This window comes from Streptopelia decaocto (assembly GCF_964273445.1).
Source record: "Streptopelia decaocto genome assembly, chromosome: 4".
Lineage (NCBI taxonomy): Eukaryota > Metazoa > Chordata > Aves > Columbiformes > Columbidae > Streptopelia > Streptopelia decaocto.
The window spans coordinates 20,893,705-20,916,283 of record NC_138658.1 but is presented as its reverse complement, the minus strand read 5'-3'; the positions used below and the strand labels follow the sequence as shown (position 1 = coordinate 20,916,283).

General features: G+C 36.9%; 1 protein-coding gene across 1 annotated transcript in view; it reads right to left on the bottom strand.

Annotated features, from left to right (window-relative positions):
• Positions 1 to 6,712: 6,712 nt before the first annotated feature.
• Positions 6,713 to 22,579, bottom strand: part of HHIP (hedgehog interacting protein) — a gene marked incomplete at both ends in the record, with an annotated part of 69,244 nt that continues 53,377 nt past the window's right edge. Inside the window, 6 exons of the mRNA XM_082050773.1 lie at positions 6,713 to 6,906; positions 9,274 to 9,422; positions 19,535 to 19,616; positions 20,221 to 20,351; positions 20,996 to 21,119; positions 22,127 to 22,248. Coding sequence (XP_081906899.1) covers positions 6,713 to 6,906; positions 9,274 to 9,422; positions 19,535 to 19,616; positions 20,221 to 20,351; positions 20,996 to 21,119; positions 22,127 to 22,248 — 802 coding nt within the window. The remainder of the gene's footprint in view (positions 6,907 to 9,273; positions 9,423 to 19,534; positions 19,617 to 20,220; positions 20,352 to 20,995; positions 21,120 to 22,126; positions 22,249 to 22,579) is intronic.

The following is a 22,579-nucleotide window of genomic DNA, read 5'->3' as shown; positions in this document are numbered from 1 at the left end:
CATGTGCTTAAAATTACTTGTCTGCTCCAGTGCTCTGCTAGATTGGTGCCTGTGTATGCTTAGTGGTATAATACAGTATATAGAAGATACTTAAACATAGTTTGAATGATATTTTCTAAGCTATATTCCCACATTTCAAATGTACATACAGTACCTGATGGCTACTATAAAATAAAACTAATTAAACAGAGGAATATCACAACAGTAATGGTCTCAAGTGACAGAATATTATTTGCTTTTCTGCTTGGCTCCCATTAGAATCTAATTGTTCTTGAAAAGGAACTGAAGTTTTAATTCTGCAGTGTGTTGTGTGGGGGACAGCTAATAGCATTTCTGGGTAATTCACAGAATAAGGTTGCTGCTTCTGGTATTAATGGAGATCATACATCTGGTGACATAATACCACATGGTTCTGATCTCAGTATATCTTGGTATGAATTAAGTTAATTCTGCACACCAGTTTTGACTCTGCCCAGAACATTTTCCTTTTCGTGGTTCCTCCTAGGAACATTCAGAAAATGGGATTTGTTTGTTACTGCCTTGTGATGCAAACCACCTTTCAGTCCTACAGCAAAATGCATCCTACGTAAAAATAACAAAAGCCTCAAACAGCCACATCTCTCTGCCTTCTTCCCACCCAAGAATATTGTGAACACAGCCCCTGCGTATATTCACATGCTTTAGCTGGTGCCTTCTTTCTGAAATTTTGTGGGAATTTATGCAATTTTTCATTGAAATTTTTTTTTCACTTTCATTTTCATTGCAAGATGAAAATAAATGGGAAAATCTCATAGACTGTAAAAGGAACGATGTGATACACGGGACCCTATTGACCACTTACAACAGATGGAAAGTTGTTTTTTATCAGTAGAAATAAAACTCTTCAAACTGCAACTTGCTGTTTGTGCACATTCTTGGTAACAGTTTCTGAAATTTTTGATTATGGAAGCCAGTATGTCTACAGTAGACAATAAGTAAAGACACATTAAATATATATATAACAGAGAATATTGTTTTTTCTGAATTCCTCTAGCATGAAATGATCACTAGAATGACATATTTTCAGTAATGAGAGCTCTGGTAAGCAGGTGCGTCACTTGGCTTTCAAAGCAAACTGTACAGTGTAATGTGAAGAAGCCTATGGGAATTTTCTTTGGGTTATGGTACAACATTATAATCCTTTGCCAATACACAGACAAAATTAGTATTTATTAATAACTCGTGAGTGAACTGAAGGAAAAAGGTTGATGCATCAGTTGAACCACTTCTACAGTGCTACAAAATAATAATGTTTTTCTTTTCCCGGAGAAGGCATTAGTAATACTGTCTGATTAGTCCGTCTGATGAATGTGAATCTATGCAGAATTAATTGCTGGGCTAAGATTGTTTGGACATTGTGCATTTTATAGCACGATACATTCTGTGTGCAGAATTGTAATTGAAATGGGTGAGTACAAAGGCTCACGGCCGTCTCTTTGCCTCGCACGTGTCTGTAGAATACCTGTCATGTCCCACCCCGTCATCGCTTATGCTTGTTAGCTCAGCATGGAGCAGTCTCATCACTTTCAGTCGTATTAGGAAGGGTGACAGCAACAGTTTTGGATTTAGGGTATAGTCTTGATTGAACTACTACACCATTCCTATTAAATATAGGTTTGAAAATTTGCCTGGTGCTGCTGAATTCAGCCTTGTAATGCTGCACTCCAGACACTGCGGGAACTCCTCTGTTGATGTTCAGGAGCATCTGTGGGTGCAACTTTGGGCCCTGTCTTACTGTGGCTGTTTCACAAAATGCAGCCACTGACTTGGTATTTTTTACTTCCCTATGCTTAAATATTTGAAATAAGCATATATACTTCTGAAAGAGAAACAAATGTGAGCTAATTGCTCCAGGTTTTTAAAGAAGTATCGAGCAGTCTGGCCAATTTAACAGACCCCTTGTGTAACTGTTGGCAATACCTATCAGGAAAGCCAGGAGGGCTGGCCATGCTCCATACGTCTTTACGCGGGGCTGAATCTGCAGTCTGGTTTCAGAAAAACCTCAGTGAGCCTAATGACTGCAGATGCAGACACGGAGAGATCATGCGTGCACTGATGTCTGAAGTTCAGATCTTCTGCCAGCTAAGTGGATATCTTTTAAGGACTTAATCCTATAACTAGTGAAGTCAAGAGAAGATTTTCCGTGGACATCAATGAGTCAGGCCCTCAAAGATTAAAGTAATCCTGGACAAGTAATCCTGGACTAAGCTTTCAGGTGGCTTATGCTGTTTCACACCTATATCCTAAAAAGTACACACATCTTATTTCACTGAATTACTCTGCTGTTGAAAACAATTAGCATTTTAGCAAATCGCTCTTAAAATTTTTCATTTTTTCTACAACATTTTGCCCTGAAACTCCTTATGGAAATATTTATCAGGTTTTTGTAGCTGGAATTCAGATTATTTAGTACATTTTTTCTGCAAATTTGGATTAGAAAAAAAGTAAAGGGTTGGTTGCCTTTTTGGCAGGATTCTTAGTTATATTCTTTAAGTGACGAAAATATTGGTCCATTTTTAATATTGTAAAATGGGAAAAAATCGTTTTTATTTACTTCATGACTCCCGTCCCTTTTTTTCTGAGACAAAGATCACATTTTCAGTTGGACAGAAGATCAAAATGGTATCATTCCTAATTAAATTGATACACAGTTAAACTAATGGATAATAAATTAAAATGCATTAATGTATTTTAAAGAATTTACATTTTTAAGGAAAAATAAGCGGAGCAGTCAGAGTTGCTTTTTTCATGTAGGCCTGGTCTTACAAGTGCCTATTTACTTTGTGTATTTGTACATGAAAAGGTCTTCGTTTCTAAACCCAAATTAGTGGAAGTGTATACTGAAAAGCAACATTTCATCATCCCGGGAATGTCATAATATCATTCAGCTTTTTACTTGAGGCATCTGATTATTGGATTGAATTGGGAAACTTTTGGATTACCACAGTTACTGTACACCAGGGGTGTCAAACCATTTTCACTGGGTGCCACATCAGCCTCGCGGTTGCCTTCAAAGGGCTGAATGTAATTTTAGGACTGTATAAATGTAGGAGTAGTTACACTATACATTTTACCTAACTTACACTTTGTGTAAAATAGAATAACCTGTAAGGATTTAAAGGTACAAAGGTTTTGCATCTGTGTCTCTGACTGTTAAAAAATAAGTTTATTTCCTTGACAGTGAGGGTTTGAGCTAATATTTGTTATTGGACACATTGAAAAATGAGTTTACTGTTTTTCTGAAATGGAGTAAAACAATTTGGAGCTGATTTTACATAACATCTTATTGTCTCCCTACTTATCTATGGAGTAAAAACGTTTCTTCTTGTATTCCAATAATAAGCCTTCTTTCTGATGAGTGGCATTTAAACAGAAAAATATGAAGGTTTTCTGTCCTAAAATAATAAAATGGAGGTTGAAAACTAGCAGACATCAGTTGCATCTTGCAACAGGTATGTTTGTTCTCTTTTGACAGCAAAAAGACTCCAAGAATGCCTGAAATGTACCATGTGTTGGGAACAGAGAGGCAGTATCTCTGAATAAAGGAAGAAATGAATGGAATAAAAGATTAGGAGAGAGAGAGACAGAGACAACTTGAACACATACATAAAATCCCTTCTGGAGGCCCTTATCTAATTGCCTCATTTATCTAGTTTCATTTATAAGCTCAGTTTTATTCTGGGACATTCTCGGAGGTTGTGTGAGAATGGCTGCAGAATGACCTAACTGGCAATGGGCTTTCTACAGACCCTTTATTTTTTGTTGTTGTATGCCAATTCTCAGGGCAATTACTGCAGTTGCCCTTTTTATATGAGCATCTTGGGTGGCTAGACCTGGGCTTTACTCACTCTTTTTAACAGTATAATTTCTTTTGATAAATAAGCAGCTAGGATTTTTTGTGTCTTTTTTTTTTTTTTTTGAGAATACTTCTTTTCCACTGGCACTTCCTATGTACCTATGTGGACTTAATGCAGAGGCTTGCTTTCCCATGATATAAAAGATGATTTTGAAATGAAGCAAAACACTTTCCACAAACTACCTCCCCTCCCTTTCTAATCTTTACTTACATTACTTATTACTTTTGAAGTTTTGATTGGAACCACTCAAACAGATTTTTTTTTTTTTTTTTTTAGTAAAATAAACTGAAGTATTTTGCTTAAATTTTAAAAGCCATTTTCTGGGTGCAGCACAGCTGATGAGAGTTTTTTGCCATTGATTTGCATGAGGCCTGCATTTAATTCTTAGCCTTGACTGGAGTTTTATTTTCTGATTTCGCTAGTAAGTTAAATTGTCCTTATTACTGAGATCAAAACTCTAAGATCATTTTTATCCCCTCTCTACATGACTATGGCATATACATTTCTTTAAATAAAGTGTTAAAGATGTTATCTCTGTCAGATATTTAAATGTTGCTAAAATACATCAGTGACTTTATTGCTTTGCTGATTATGGAGAGTGTAATAAAACTGTGCTATCTGACAGATTTAGACAGCTGGTTCATTCATGAGAAGTTCACAGTTTTGTCACCCACGTTGAATAAGGAGAGATTAGATGCTAAGGTCAATTTACAAAAATGGTTGTCAGGACATTTTTTAATTGTAAAACTTTTTGTGATGGAATTTGGGGAAAAGACTAAAGGCAGAAAGCAGCAGAGACAAAGAGCTGCTATTAACCTACAGATGCTACCGCAGGGTTCATTTTAAGATTGGTCACACTGCTGAGCCAATGGAGTATTCGTGTGACTAGAAGGGACCACCCTTTTCTGGGGTGAGAGGGCAATTTGGTCTTCATGCTCATTTAATCCCGAGACATCTTTCAATGGACTGTCAGTGAATCTACATTGTGCAAAATTATGCATGCACTTTTTAATGCAGACCATTGTTCACTGAGCACTTTAACCAAGATTTCTCAACCGATTTCCATTTGGCATGAGGTCACTCGAAACCCCGGCAAACGTATATGGAAGGCAAATGTAATTTTCTATTTCTCCAAGCTGAAATGCTTAAAACAGCGAAATGCAAGTAGCAGTCATGCTGTACTTTCAGATTTAATACTTACTGAATGAAGACTGACAACTTTCTATAAAGGAAAATTCGTTGCATGTCACCACCCTAGTGAGGTAATTTTGCTACTGGAGAGTAATATTGCTGAAGTCTTTTAGATCTGTTACCTCAAGTTTTGTATAATTGTTGATGCATGAGCAGCTGCTTATAAGAACCATAGGATGTGCACACTGTGGCTACTCTGCTTTCTTCTCTGAGGCAAGATTTTATAAAAGCCAGGTAGTGCAAAGGAAATCTGATAGTCAGTACATAATGAGCAAAGAAACCCCCTAGAGCTGGAGATAAGAGGGCACCAGTTCTGAAGATACATCTAATTAGACTACGAATACTTTAGAAAACCTGACCATAGCATGTACACCATATTTATTGATACATTTACAAACACTCAATTTTACGTTAGCTCTTCAAGGAACATTTACATTTAGAACCGCATTTGGCGAGAACTGTGACACGTTTTGTACAAGTGACATCTTACACAGCCAACACGTGCTCATGTGAGCTCTCCTCCAGTGACGTTCCGTTCAGTGTGAAATCGTGTTCAGTCTGGCCTGTCCTGTTACAGTGAAAATCGCTTTATGAACACTTACAACATATACTGGAATTTTATTATGATTGTTTGGCGGTTGTTTTTTTCATCCGTTGTAAATGAATACAAGTTGACATAAGGATACATTTCTAGATTAGATCCACAACAGATTAAAGAGTGTATTTGTTCTCTCTTTCCCCGTCTTTCCAATTAAGTTGGTGAAAAATGTAACTTTAGGATTTTACAGGACATGGTAAAGCTGTCTCATCTAGGTGATGTCTATATTATAAAAATAAAATAAAATAATATAAATATGTAACATGAACCCAGTGCCCATCGTTAAATAAAATATATGATAAAAAGCAGACCTTCTAGGATGACTGTTTTTGAAGTATGCAATATAATTTAATAATTAAACACTCAAAACAATCTTGATATTAAGCTGCGATAACCAGATCCTTGCATCTATGCTAGATAAAGAAATGCGTAATATTCTGTAATAGACTTACATTGACGAAGGTGAAGGTTACAGTCTTACAATGAATTGCCTAGATAGGAATGCATTAAGGAGTTCTGAAATATTGTCTCATGATGTAGTTCAGTTCACCTTAGAAACCGTTACAACTGGATTTTATGAAGTCTAGCAGTTTATACAGTGATATTTGAAAACTGCTCTCTTATTGCTATGATCAGATAGGTACAGCCACGAGATTTCTGGGATGTTAAAGAATCCATTAAGACATCACGAAAGTACTTTGACGAAAATGTGGTTTACAGTGGAATTTGTAAACGATTTCTCATGAAGAAATAAATATTAAAAAAAAATCCACTAGCTGTAAAACCATATTTGTGATAGTGCGTGCATGTGTATGTGTGCAAGTATCGGATATGGGCATGTCTGTGGAGACATACAGAATTATTTACACACATACAAAGAATTGATCTGCACATTTGTGGATATTATACTTAAATTAATAAAGTAAATCAAATCACCGGTATTTGTTGCAGGATAACAGTCTTTTAAAAACGACAGGACTCAAAACAAATGCCCGTTGAAAGTGTAGTTTCCAAATAGTCCCAGAAACTATACAATATAGCTGGTTAGATCCAGCAGATAGGATGTCATGTCTAGGATCTGATCGAGAATACCTGCCCTTGTCACTCTTCGGATGTTTCTATCCACTTGTTCACACTGGGGGCCGAGATAGCCTTTTTTACATAAGCATTTATTAGGCCTTTCACAGACACCTCCATGGCGACAGGCTGGGTCACATTTTGCTGTGGGGAAAAAAACAGTGAGTTTCTAATTTATTTAGAACATCACAAAGCGAAAAGATACAGTACACATTCATTAACAACTTTTTGAAACTTATAAAGCGCATAAATTAAAAACAAAATAGAAAGGGTGAAATATTAGAAGTTTTGAAACTATTTTTTTAGGTTTTAAAACATTAGGGGGAGGAAGTAATTTTGTATGTCTGAGAGGATGTCACCCAGGGACAGACTGTGAAACTCCAATAGCACATTTTTGAAAGTGTTCGATTCCCATATTCATGCTTGATTCTGGAGTGCACAGAAAACCTATCTCAAAAGAGTTTAGGCTCTAAATGTCATATCATTTGAAAGCAAGATACAGAGCACATCTAGATCTTTAAACAGTGGTGCTCTGCCTCGTCCCATTCCTTATGCTGGCAAGCCAAAAAAGTCTTGAAGTTGGTGAGATGTTTTAGGACCTGGCCATCTTCAAGCCAGCAAGTACTGAATAAAGAACCATAGTATTTTTGACAGCTTTTATGAGTTATTGTAAATTTCAGAGTTTTTCCCTCTCTTTTTAGCAGATGCCTGACAATTCCCTAGAGAGTTCTTGGTTAATCAACTTGCTAAATTTTTTCAAATGTAAATGCTATTTTAAATTGTAGCTGGTGTTAGCAAAACTAATAATCAATAACTTTAGTTGTGGAAGTATTTTCTTCTGGGGTAGAGTCACAGCACTGTGATAAATATAATGTATCTTTCTTTTTGCAGATGTTTTCCTGTTTAATGTTATCTACGACAAAACTAAAATATTGATTTACAGAGATTTACGATACACTGTATAAAAACAGCTTTCTTGGTTTTATTCATTAATTTCTTAATTACCCTAGGAGGAAACTGATGCCTCAAAAAGTAATTTTTCTTGTTTAATTTATAATGGGAGTTTGAGGTCCAATCTGGAACGTCTGTGGAATACAGGGAGGAAAGATCCTTAGTCTACATATTTTCTGTAGCTTTCTTGTACATTGCACCTACCAAATTATATATCACAGATTATTCAAGACCCATTTATATTCACACTGGAGATGTTTTGTACTTGTCCAAGTGGAACTTGGATAAGGGCTATAGAATTGGCCTTGTTCTCTAAATGTAGGAAATCCCTGACTGACAGGTGAGGACGATTGCAGTTGGGCTATTTGGCCAGATTACCTCATCCATTTCTCTACCTTGCTTTTGTTGCATGGCTGGATGATGGTCAGCTCATGGATCTTGTCAGTAAGAGATGTCTTTAGCAATGTCATTCGTGTCATTTCATTCTGAACAAAGTCACTCCTACTCATGCCTACGAACCCTGAGGTTACTGGAATTTTACACTCCAGGCTATGAGGACCCTGTAGCTGCCTCTGCTTCAGCATGGTCCTCCCGAATGCCCTTCAACCCGAGTTATCCCTGGTGCATCACGTGGTCCTTGCTGTGTCTTACTCGGTGATTCTATTCCTCTTTAGAGTTCTACTGCCATAATGGAACCTTCTCTCTTTGTACAGCCACCTGGTCAAACTTGCTGAGCAAATAAGCTCAGTCAGCAGTGATGCTCTAGTAACAGCGTCTGGTACCCAGGCTTGCTCTGGGAGATCTGCATAGACCAGAGTTACAGAGCTCAGACATAACCACAGTCTCTGTACGACAGTGACAGCACAGCTGTGGCATCCCATGTTCATTCATGTCACCCCTTCGGTGGCATACGCAGCATCTAGTTTGCTCACAGTCAGTTTTTCAAGTGACTTTTAAAAGATACGTTACGGCAACAAGATAGGACTTAATAAAAGCACCGTGATTAATAATGGATTACAGTAACCTTCTGGTTATTAGCTGCTTTGTGATAAGTTGTACATGGAATTCTCTTTAAAAAACTGGAGCCATTTTATTTGGGAGGATCGAAAGTAACAATGTACCGAAACTAAAGTATTTGGATTAAATTAGTGAAGTGCAAAATACACAATTGTGACCTGCAGGTCTGACTTATCATCTTTCCTGACAATGATACTCCTATTTGACACTGACAATGACAATACTGCAGGTGGAAGCTGAATGTCCAAACATGGAACATGTGTTGATTATATTTGCTTTCATGAATAAGAAGACTGTTGTTGTCTTATTTATGCTATTAGTTGCATTCTGTAATGGTTCACATTGCATTAGATGTTTTAACCATTGCACTCATCTAAAGACTTACTGTGCTCCTACAACTCATGAGATGAGTATTTCTTCAATGTTGTCTTAGAACTAATGGTCAAGGACATATACTGACATTTTCTCTCAGCAAATAATTAAAAGCAAATTATGACATATCACTGCTTTTTTTCACTTGTTGCTATGAATCTATATACAAACCAGTTCTGCAGAACTCTCCTTCCCAGCCTTGATTACAGCAGCATTTTCCTGTAGGAGTGCAGTGCCCGTTCCGACAGTGCCTTGAGCATTCAGATGTCAGTACCTGTGCAGGCTGAGCTGTTCTTTTGCATTCTTCAGGGACTAAAGGCCTGTAAAAAATATACAAGCCAAGCAGATAGTTAAGAGCTGGAGTCAGGGATAAAAACTTTGTTTTTTTAAGTCCTGATTCTCTTTTATGGTATTCTCAGTGGGAGAGATATGTGTTCTAAGGGGATTGGTTTTTTTTTTCTCAAAAACACCAGTAAAAATAGAATTGATATGTTTCATTACAGAAAAATACAGTGTGATTTGCTCTTCTTTCATACAACTGCCTTCAGGAGTCTTTTACAAGCTTAAATAATAGTCCTTGAGAATTCTTGAAGCTTGAACCTGGCAAAACCAGCTTGCTGAGGAGCTTATTGCAGGCAGCATGTATCTCTAGATACAATAATTTCTCTATTAGATGTGGTAAACTGTACTGATAGTCTGGCTTTTCTTCAGAGAGCACAAATAGTCACATAATTCAGCTCAAAATCTGATGGTGTCTCTTTGCTTTTCTAGACATTGCATATTTTTAATTTCCCTATTTTTGTGAAATGATATTTGGATTAGGTATTCCACATACTTTTTCACTGTGAAGGTGACCAAGCATGGGCACAGGCTGCCCAGAGAGGTTGTGGAGTTTCCAGTCTTGGAGATGTTCATAACCTGTCTGGACACAGTCCTGGGCAACTGGCTCTAGGTGGCCCTGCTTGTTACACAGTGCAATTTTTCTGTCAGTCTGCAAAATATTTTGGATGTCCAGCAGCCTTTTTTATTTACAAAAGCACAGCATTATTTTCCTTAACAAAGAAGGCACTGTAGTGTTCCTTCTGTAGTGTTAAGTATGTAAAACACCTAAGTGTTTTAACCTAAGCTTGCCCTAACTGTTGCTACAACTTCCAAAGCTTTTTTAGATTTTAACATTTTTTTAAATTTAGCTTTATGTCACCATGCTGACCACTTATTTTATTTGCTGAGTTCAGCATCTAGAGACTGATAGGATCATCCCAAGGCTACAGGTTCCCAGTACAGGTACCATGTTTTGTCTCTGCTGTGGGTTTGATTGCATAGGGATAAGTTGAGCAAAGAACGTCAGGATCTCCCAAGAGATCTAATCGAGCAATTGAATGCTGGGAGCAGAATGAGGAATTAAGTTAATTAACGATAAATACAAAATAATTCATTCGAACTACTGCCATACATTCCTAAGCTTGACATGTGCATTCCAAAGATTTTAATAGTTTTGTGGAGACCTCAGTGAAACCTTGGCTTAGTGTCCAGCTAGAATCCAAACAAAACAAAATTGTATGAGATATAGAATAGAATAGAATAGAATAGAATAGAATAGAATAGAATAGAATAGAATAGAATAGAATAGAATAGAATAGAATAGAATAGAACATTATTGATTATACTGACATGCATATTAAATCTCCAATTATATGCAAATAGCTGTAATAGCAACTTGTGCACTGACTACCCTATCAAATATTAAAATCCTACATTGATACTCCTGTGTGGAGAAAAGGATGGTCTTTGGATTCTGAGAAAGCGGGGGTATGATAAAGGTGCAGAAAAAAAAGATGAGGAAAACTGAGCATTCGTGTTTATATCCCATTTCAAGATCATAAGAAATATTGAGGGAAAAAATAAGCTAAAGAAAATAAAATTAACTGGTTGAACTCATGGCTTCTAAGATATCAATGAAGCCCATGTTCTAATAGGATTTTTAAAAGATATTCCTATGCATAATAGGGCCATTCAAAGTAATAGGGTAAAAATAATTTATAATAAAAATAAGCACTCATACCTAATGTTGTAGAAGTCTCTCACTAGTTGACTGGGCTTACATTTTTCCCCTCATTTTGGCGTGCAGCTTGTTAATGGTACATTACCGATTTTCTTGCATTTTTCTTTGAAAGAGTAATAGAGCACAGGCTGGCTGCTTTGTTTCACTGAAGCATTTCCTCTGCTCAGTCTTAATTGCTACCATGATTATTTCAACATCTATGCAGAAGAACTGTTTCCCCAAACATGTTCAGGACAGACAGAATGTGTAGATGCATCATTCAGTGTAGTACCAAGTTCAGATTTCAAAAATACTTCCAAGAATCAGACTCTGGGTCCTGTATTATGATTATTATTATTTTGAAACACGTTTTGACACCTTTTGTGCAGCATATTTGAAACTCTTTCAGTTTTTGTGTTTACATATTTCCACAGCTGCCTTTGAAATATAATGCATTTTTTTGACCTCTAAGGAATTCTAGTTCTGCAGTAATGAGTGCATTACATGTATGATCTGATTAAGAAAGTTCCTACACTTGACATTACATGTGAGATTCCCAGGCAATGCTGTTTTGAAAACAGTTGTACAAAATCATACTATTTTCGGTGGAGACTTGTTCAGATTTAAAGTAAAAGGATCTGTGTTCCAATTCCTACCTTGGGGAAAAAAAAAAAAAATTGAGTTGATTTCTTTGTAGTCAACTGCATAGGAGACAACGTTCTTTCTTCATCTGTCTCTGTTAAGGTCATTTATTTCAAGTTACTTTAAATAGGTGTCTCCTATTTCCTTGCTAACACACAAGTACAATACTGTGTTTAGCAAGACACGTAACCTCAGGCTCCTAGAGCATCTCTTGAAAAAGAGCTCCAGAGGCGTACCTTTAGCAAAGAATGACCTCAGAAGTCACAGAGATATTTCATTTGTGAATATAATGATTTATCTTATTAATAGCTGTAAAGTCTGATAGTGCTGGAATATATGGCTCTTCTAAAATTTGTATTTAATGTGGGAGGCAGAAATCATACTTTTTTGTATCCAGCCAAGCATGGCTGGTCACTTTTATGATTTAAAGTTTTCTAGCGCTCTTGGTACTTGTAAATATAACCTTGCCTTTTATTCTACCATCAATCAATAACTTGCACTCATCAGCCTCGAATAATATTTATTAATGGTGGGGTGGAGTAGAAACAAAGATGGAAAAAATTCTGGTTGGCGGAGTGCCCTGGGAGAAGAGGAATACAAATGCAGCTGCAGCAGAATCCTTCTTGTGTGTGAGAAGAATTACAGGTTTTCCTTAGCTGTGCTATGAGAGAAGCGACACATCTTCCTCAATATTCAAATGCTGCTATGGTACCAACCCGCATCAAGAGAAAGTCTCTGCCCCACAATACTTACACGTTGCATTCTTAAGGCTTTAAAGGGGTGGAAATTTTCAGGCTGAGTGCAAGTTGAACTGAATCTCACAAAGGTAACATAAGTCTTGGAACTCACTGTTGGGTCTCGATCTTTCCAGCACTTAGACAAACCTAGGATTTTGTTTATATAGCTAGTGCTTCGCTGTGTCTCTTGACATGGAAAATGGAGGGGAATAGACGGATCCACACCATGGGCTGGAGAGAATTTTTTTTACTTGTCTCCCTCAATCTATAAAACTCTAAAGGGTACAGCTTGATTACTCTTACAGTAAGCACTATTTGGTCCACAGAAAGTCAGCCAAAAATGTGGCTGATAATGACTATTTATATGGACTGTACAATTCTAGTTATCTTAAAGAGCTGTTCATATATACAGTACAGTACAGTATATCTTGCTTGTTAAAACATGCTTTCATGGAACTGTGTAACAACTCTAAATGTATGGAACATGGACGAAAAGTTGTACTGGGAGTGGGGGCCCTTGCTATGCCCCTTCACTGTATGGTAAGATAATTTTTGCTGCATTATTGTAGCTGGTATAAGAAAGTAGCCTTTACTAATAGTTTATCGGCATACAAAATGGTTAAAACACATCCTGGAACTGCTTAGGATTTCATGCTTTCTTTAGGGCTTCTCTTCACAGTTCCACTAAACATACAGAGTGACTGAGTTGCTATATGCGCTAGCCTGTAACTCAGACACACATAAATCAATGCAAATGGAGGGTCAAATTCAGCCATAATACAATGGTACTGAACAGAAAACAATTCCCCTGTCGTGCCTTTGACAATATCAAAAATATCTACTTTGCCACTAAAGTGAGAAAAAAAAAAAAAATACAGACAAAATTCCTGGATGTTCAAATTTGAACAAGAGACATGGCTGTAGAAATCCTGACCTTGGTACAAAATACATGGAAAGAATGTTATGCTTCAGTTAACTGCACTCAAGATATTAGGTATTCGAATGATGCTTAAATGCATCACCAAAATTTGTGCACTAGTTTATTTTTTTCCCTTTACAAGGGAAAATGTCAAGAAAAAATAATTTTGTTTCACTGCTTGTCATAGACTAAATTTACTACTTGTCATAGAATAAATAGAGAATCCCTTCAGGTACAGCTTCTAAAATTAAAAAAGTATACCTTTAGTCCTGGGAGAGATGCCAAAAGCTCGTTACTTGTCTCCAGATTTACTACATGGGAATAATGTGGAAAAAACTCATGGCTTTTAAGATTTAAACTCAGCAGCATATCAAATTTATTCTTATATGGTATACTTGTTCATGACCTCTAGTCTGAAGAAATTCTGTCATGTTTGAAAACTAGTCCCTAGTGAAGCCTGTATCAATGTTAATAGCTAAGAGGTCAATGCAACTGCTAAACAGTTTGTATTACTGTCAGGGTGGTCATGAAAACAACACCTGCTGCATGAGCACTTGGCAGCTGGGTCAACAGGCACTGTGGGAATTTATCAATTTAGGGGGCCACTTGCATAACACTTTGACTGATGAATTGGGAAAGACTGGCTTACTGGGCTAAAGCTGCTCTATTATGTATGACTTTCTTTAGGACGGCAGAGGCTTCCTGCAGGCTCCAGAAAATAAGCAAAAGATAAACTGAGCTGTTTTTTCCTTATAAAGTGATAAAAAGAGAGAACTCCTTAATAGCCAAGGTTAGAAAGACTAAAAAAGAAAAGGAAAAAAAAAATCCCAAACCAAAAACTTTTACAGTTAGTGAGCTGTGATGTGATTGAAAAAAATCCTTAGGTTTTTCCATCGTGGTTACAAAGGAGTTTTTGTGAAGTACTTCTGTAAAGTGAAACTCTCTAGACTGGTATTTGCAAAAATCTCTAATTTCTCTTTAGTGTCTCTTATGGGAATAGTAACGGCATGTGGGTAGGTAAATGAGATAAGAATTTTGCATGCTACAGCTAAACTAAACATAATTAGACATTAATTCTGGCTTTCCATTCCCTCAAATTACTTAAAGGATAGTAACTTTTGAACAGAAAGAAATCATATGGCCCACCTGAGTTGGTGAGAGCATTCACCAACCAAATTGGCTCATTCTACAGACAGTTTCCAGCAGTAGCTTCAGAGTGTATCTATAAACCATCAGAACTGAGTATCTTGATGCAGATTAGTCTAATAATCCATGTTTCTGAGTTTCCATTTCCATACCAATTCAAGTCTTCAAGAGGGCTACACTTTCATAAATGCTATTTTTCTATCATACCATCAAACACTCTTGACTCATACTAAAAAATAAAATCACCAATGTTTTTGTAAAGAGCCTGAACAATGTCAGAATGAGGTATGACCTAGATATTGTCCCTTAGTGTCTGAAACCGGTCTGTTTGGAAATGTTCCCTGATCACAGAAATCCCAGAAGGTGATGATGGAAAGGATGATAAGCGGAATTACAAATTCTGGAGGGGCATGAAAGAGGAGTGAGATGGTTTGAATCAAGTTCAAGTTTCAATCCAACAGAAAGCAGCAATTCCGGCTGTTGATAAGAAACATATTGAAATCCAGCCCTAGAAGGTGGTAGAGGGAGCGGAAGAGGGAGTCTTCTGACTGGTGCAGGGACACATGCTTAAGCCCTGCCCTCTTTTGTAAAAATCACCTGCTGGCTCCAGAGAGCCATCCTGGTCAAAAGAATTATTCATCCCCTTTGGAATCGCCGTACCAACAACGGCAACCACTTAAACTTCACAGGGGATACAGTGCTGTGTGAATGCCCCATAAACTTCTATGGTCTTCTCATCTTTTAAATTGAAATGTTTTGCATTGTCCGTCAGTTTGAGTACTCTCGTCTGAATCTCCTACATTTTATCTATAACTTGCTCAGAGATAAAAGCGATCATAATGTAAGTACTCTAAAGAAGACTTACAAAGCCACAATATGGCTGTTCTGTCACCTTCCAAAGTTTATTTTTGTACTTCTTCATCTGTCCCTGTCTATGGTTTTCAAAGAACAGCTGGTAATAATGTTTAAATTACAGCCGATATAAACCTATTGTCAGATATTTCTTATTTAAATATGCATTTTTAATACTGCTTACAGCTGGTTTTCTCCTCTCATCATGCTAGAAAATGATTGCTTTTTCTTTCCTAAAGGGCTTGTCTCCTATTTTCTCTGTTATTGAATAACAGGAATATTTGGGCCTATACACATTTTCTATTTCATTGTTTACCTAGTTTTCCTATGCATTCATCAATGTTTTTGTCATTGGTCTTAGTACGTAATTGTATAAACAGAAAGAGAGATGGAAAAATTACAAAACAGAAAGTAGAAAAACAGAACTAAAAAGTTTTTCTTTTTTGGTCACAGACCGTTTATAAAATGCTGGTATTTGCACTGCTCTTCAGGACAGCTGACTAACCCTACTCTTTAGTTGAGAAGTATCCAAGTCTTTTTCCTTATATTTTCTCGTTAGTTCCTAACCCTCAAAAGTAGTTTGCTTACGATAACATTCTTTCGATAACCATCAAAGAATGCCTGTATTTTTTAGGGTCACAGCTTTAACTTAAGAACGTCTTCCTTTGTCTGCTATTTTAACTAATTTACCCAGTGCTGGTTTTCTGTGTTTGTAATTTTTACGGTTTCTCACTTCTCCTCCAATCTCAAAGCTAAACATGCCATTACCTGTACTCTTCACTTTAGTCAAAGTTGGTAACGGGTAGTATTAATATATGTGTATTTTGCAGCACCTCACATACTTGGTTTTTACATTCATTTTTAACCTTTCTTTATCACTATAACAACCTTGTTATAAAGACAAGGATTATTTCATTCTGTGCTTTTGATGGAAGCTATTTAGTTGTTGACATGAAGTATCTGGAGAAACTGAACAAGAGTTTGCTGTGGTACCTTGAATTCTATGTTTCAAACAGCCTTGATGGTGGAGGGATTCAGAACCTCTGTGTTGATCATATCAATTTGTCACATATCACCTCAGTTTAACACTTCATTTTTGTTATATGTGAAGGATTGTTTTAGGAAAGGACCTTCCCTTTGCTGATGCAAAGACTAATGCAAAGGGTTCTGTGGATTACCCTGATCCTCTGATCTTCTAATGGTTTAACCTGCCCACTTCTTTTGAATTCTACTGCTAGCAATATCCAGGTAGTAGGTTTCTTTCTTAAGCTACATTTGAGACAAGGAAAACAGAATCATGATTATGTTTGAGAACAACTTTGATTATGCCGTAGTTTCCTACAAAGACCAAAAAAACCAAAATCACGCATCTTCATATAACATTTATTATTTAGAAGAAGAATTTCCTAAGCTTGCAACAGCTTATGAATAACCACTAGCAGAGGCAGACTGTTTTCTGCATGAGGTTACTAATTTCCAGCAAGGGGCTACCGTAAGGAATGATAATTTTGTTCTTTCATGCATGGAAGGCTCGCCCTGCAAATTGATTAGTCTGCCAGGGGCCACCCATCACAGGGTTTTGTTAGGAAGTCATAAATTTCCAAGACGTGACAAATCAATACTTTGATGACATTTTTATACCTGATGCTCATAGCCTACCTGTTGCACCTTTATTTGTGGTCTAGAAAGCTTACTGCGTTAGAGTTTGCAGCTATATTTGATGTATTTGTATGCTGCATACCATGGGGAAGACATTAAAAGGAGCAACAAAATATTCACATGGAAAAAAAAGCCCAGCATATTTTGTTAATAAAGCTGTACATGAACATTTGCCGAAGCCATGGAGTTTTTAAATTGTTTACATGTGTAATATGAAATTAGCATTAAATGGTAAATAGAGCTGCAATAGTCTTTTGTGGAAGTAACTCATTATCTTTCACTTAAAAGCCTGCAGTGGTGTGAGACTGAATAACAACAAAACTCAAAACTTTGCCTGAATGCAAATTATCCCATGTTTCTAAAAAGTGTTACCAAAAACTACAACCCTTCGCTACAGTCTGTTTAATTTCAACTGTGTGCCAATTTGCAGAAGTATTTTATAGTTTTCTGGTTACTTTCACCAGTAACCAAGCACAGTCTTGACCCTTGTCCATACATGAAAACCGCCAACCGTGAGCGCAGCAATGGGAGGTCTGGCCTTTCAGGTATGTCAGCTGAAGACCACCCTACTGGAAGAGGTAACAAGAACAAAAAGCCGAGGTCAAACAAGGCAGCCCCATGTAATTAGATACTAATAGTGGATTTAGGGTGTAAAATTCACTTAAAACCATACACCAACAGACTAAACAATCCCAGTGAGAATGGCAAGTTTTGTTCTAAAAAATGTTTTTAAAACCAGAAAGCATAAATAAAACATACATAATAACCCTGATTGACAGACTGTGCTAACCTGCAGTAACATCTGCTTCCAAATTATTTGCTATAGGTTTGGGATAGTGTGATTATAAAACACTGAAACTCTACTGTAACTTATAGTACAGTGTGTGTCCCATTTCATGAATTTATTATCGAATTCACTTGTCCCAATAACAATTTTAGAAGTTAAATTCTGATATGTAAATAAATTCCTCTCTTAAACAGTCAATGGCAAAGCCAAAAACGCAAGCCTAGCTGCACGTGATGCTGCTAACAGGGAGACATGCAGAAGCAGAAGCTCAACAAATAGGCAGTTCCTTTTGCAGGGTATGATGTGGTCAAAGTAATTAAAATGACAAACTTAATTTCTCTTGGCTCTTTCATTTGGTGCTCATTTCTGATTCATTTTCAGGATGGAGGTGGTACCTTTCCTTGCCACAGACGTGGTCGGATAGAGCAGCAAGATCCATCATGAAGAAAATGCTATTTCTCCAGTTAAAGTGAGTATCTGCTAGTCATCTTATTGCTGCTGGGGCCCCTGGGTCACATTAGGGACTGGCTTTTTGCAGTCTCTTCAGACTTCTTAATATTTTCATAGCTCTAGCTGCTCTGCGAAGAACCTGAAGGTGATCACATCTCAAGAGACTCTGGTTTAATAATTTTCATTTGTCCTGATTTTACAACTGATAAATCAGTCCAAATAATTAAACCAGTCATACGAATTTTGTATTTTATAGATAATTTCAGTGGGATTTATAAGCCTTTTGGAAACAATACCTTAAGGATTGTTAAATAATTTAGTGTATTTTTGGCACACAGTCCAAGGACAGAAGGTTTCCACCCTTGGATTCTCTCTTCGTGTTCCAAACCTTCCCATGGAGAGACAGGTAAATGCAGGGGTATGGAAGGATGTTGAAAACTAGTAAGCAGTGACAACCACTGAGGTTTCAGTACTTTGTTTTCTTCTCTGCTGGTGGTATGTCCTATACAACAGAAGAGATGTTTGGGAAAGACTGAATTTGTCTCTCAGAGCTTGTGGCAAAACTGAAATTGAGGAAGTGAGACGGGAACTGCCCAGGGAAGGCCTGTCCGCTAGCTAGTACTTTCAAATTATTTTTTGTAGTAGCTTTTCAGTGTACCAAGTAGGTATTGTCAGCCAGTACGAACCTTGGTGCCAGGTCCCGCTGGGCACTGTCCCACGGCAGTGGCAGGTGAGGCAGCAGTAGCGCTGGGGGCAGTTCTAGTGTCTGCCTTCCATTGATGCTGCGTAACCTCTGTGGTACCTACAATCCATTTGACTTCAGAACTACCAGGGGCATCTTTTACCTGTACTGGTCCACATGGTCCCATATTAAATATGTCTAAAATTCTATGAAAACATGCAAATAATGTGAATCTAGGTGGGAAAGTGGGCAGCATTTAGCATATTGTCAACGAACAAAAATTTCCTGAAGTTTCCCACTGCTGTTCTGACAGTTTCTATGAGACAGTGATTACTTTAACTAAATCTGTTCCTCTTGCTGCTGATGGTGCTTTTAGGAAACCCCTTGCACTAAGAATTTCCCTTCTTATTGGATGTCAGTATTGCACAATACAGCTACATGGAACAAACTGTGTTTACCTTTTGGTTTTTAACCTGTTGAAGGGAAGGATGATCTTAGTGAGAAATGTGGTGCTCACCTTTTTGGGTCAATGATTTTGTAGAGTTTTCCACTGTGAGGCTGTGTCATACTTTTACTGCTTGATAATATGTAAACCTCACCTGTTAGAGAAACCAGTGCAAGAAATTAGTTCTTTCCTACGATGCCAAATGCGTGATTTTTCGATCTAGCTGTATTTGTAGGATGAGATTAAAAAAAAACTTCAGAAGAAACACTCATCTCGAAATATAAAACAGAATCATTCCTATTTGAAAATTTAAATAAGCACTTTGCCCAAACTGATGCTAAAATGTGAAAGATACTTTATCATGAATGTTTTTTGTTTCATTTTGTGTAGAATTGGTTAAAAAAATAAACTTGGGAAGGAAGCAAGAATAGGGGAATTGATCTGCTTATACAATATCTTTGCCCCTTAAGTCTGTAATGTTGGGAATAAAAGCCGGTATATGACACATCGTGTCACAGTGAGTGACACAGTTCACAGAATGCGAGAGACAATAAGGACCTTTGCCCCTTCCAACAACCCATTCTCAGTTCTTCTTACACAGCTGCTACAGTGTAGCTGAGAGCAGTGTAGACAGCTTTGGCAGAGCAAAGTTAGCCTTTAGATTCCTTCTTTTTAAACATTTGCTATAACTCTGAATAGTTCAGCAGATATTACCGATAAGGGTTATGATTTAATAACGTTTTTTTTTGTCTATTTACCTAATTCGTCTTCACCAAATCCCAAGACAGGGCCTGAAAAGAAACCTCTACATGAACCAGTGTTGCCAAGACAGAGGGGTTTCTCTTGCCACTGTTTGGTTGCAGGACTCTGTTGCAGTGTTAAAAAATTTCTATATTCAAAAACACATAAAGCAAATTGTTATATTACATTTTTAATAGAGATTTTTCACTGTAAACACTTGCTGCAAGTAACTCCATAGATACATCCGTGTAGTTCATGATCTTATGATTTCCTGCGTGTCATTTTTCAGATGCTTAAAAAGCACAGCATTTCCCTGCCTGTCATTGAAACATTGCAAAATTGAGTCCAAGCTAAAATATATAGCCATTTGTGAATACTGAGCTATTAGGCATGGGAAAACTAAGCCCATTCATTAAAAAAGCATTCATTTTACTCCATCAGTGATGTTTCCATAAAACACCAAAAGTTTTCAATATCTTACCAGTTAGACTCTTTAGGAAACAGTTCCATGATTAACATCTATTTCCATTATGATGTAAATGTTGGTAAAATTAAAATCTTAATAGCACTGTGACTTGTCTTTGTACTTTTTCCCAAGGATCAGATATGTACCACTTGCCATTCATTAGAACGCTGTGCTATTTCATTTGTAAATCTAGACTTTAATGTGCATTGTCACACTGCTAAATTGGCAAAGTGACACAATATACAAGATTGTTGGTGTTCCTTTATAGAGGAAGCTCAATAACTAAACATGCATTTTTGTTAAATACTGAGTTATAAGAAACCTACCCATTGCGGTCTCCAAATACGTAACTTCCATAGAGTCTTTCAGACTGGCAGCCTCGATAGACAAATCCACCAACCAAGGATCCACTGCTGAATGGTTTGAATTCTAAAAGTGAAGGCTCACTTTCTAAAAAGGAACTACCATAGCATTAGATCATATGCAGTTTCATATTGTGATTCACATTTATGAGAATGTTATTACTTCAAGAAAAGAGGTTAATTCCGTTTAAACAGTCCTCAAAATTCAAGATGTGTTGCTGGAAATGAAACATTAAAAAAAAAATTAGAAAATTCCAACCAGGGCTGTTTGTGAAAACAATCGGTTAGGGATTTAGATAGGAGAGGCTATAATTGCTTCCTTCCATGTGCGCAGGCTGAGAGAATAAAACTATGCAAGGATTAGGCTGGACTTTCATTGAAGGTGATGTGGTTGCTGCTACTAACTTTTACAGTCTTAGTGAGTGTCAGAGGTAAAGATTAAACTAATATTGTGACTGGTAATCATACTGATTCAGAAAGCACATGAAACACTTTAAAACTTTGAGTCCCTAACTGAGAATGTTTATCTCATTGCAATCTAATCTAAACAAGTCTTTTATAAGGAAGTAGCAGCATAGTGCATTTTTCTAAGTTTTTCATTTTCAGTAACACTTAAACAGAGCTCAGTCTTTACCCTGTTTGGTTTTGGTCTGTTTTCTATCTCATTTTTTCTATTATAGGAGGCACATTTCATGAGGTTTCCATTCTGTATCTTAGAAGGTTATTTGTGAATGGCTAAGAATACATTTTCATCACTTCCTGATATTCCAAAATCTTTTCTTTATGAGCCATCATATGCAGCAACAGTGAGACCTTTGACAGACTATCAACTGGCATATTTCTTAAATGCTATTTACATGATATTCTACACCAAGAACAAAGTTCAGTCACTTACATTTTCTTTTGTCTTGCATCTTTTGTCTGCTTGTACCACTTTTCGTAAGTTCTGTCTTTTGTAGGTAACCTGGCCTCTCTATGCAAGAAGTTACACATCATGGCTATACAGTACTTCATCTACTTTTTTCTGCTTTCTATTTATTATTCTATGAGTGCAGAAACATTGTTCCCAGTAGCTTTACCCTGGATGAAACTTACCATAGTCTTTGCCCTTGATTATTTGTAAGATTCTTGCTGAAGATCTGTTCTTTCCATTTGAATCTGAGCAAAGTATAGTTAAATTGATGTTTACATCTGTTGGGTGGCGATCCACAGCACATCTGTGAAAGAAAAAATACGAGGAAATCCATGAGACAGATGAGCTTACAATGTAAAATTGTCTATCAATAGTATGAAGCATCACATTTTGAAGGATTATTGTTTCTTTGTGCTGCCTACTCATTTGAGGGACCTGTTTCATACTGAGCCGAAATATCTGAGAAGTGTGTCAGATTTGTATACAAAAGATAATATACCTTTCCTGTCCCTGCATCATTTCTTATACAATGTGAAGTAAACCCATTTTTTCCTAGTGATAAAATGTCTGCTGAATAGCACCTGAAATTAATAGTGCTTTAAACACGCTCAATGAATTGACTCACGTGGTGTGGA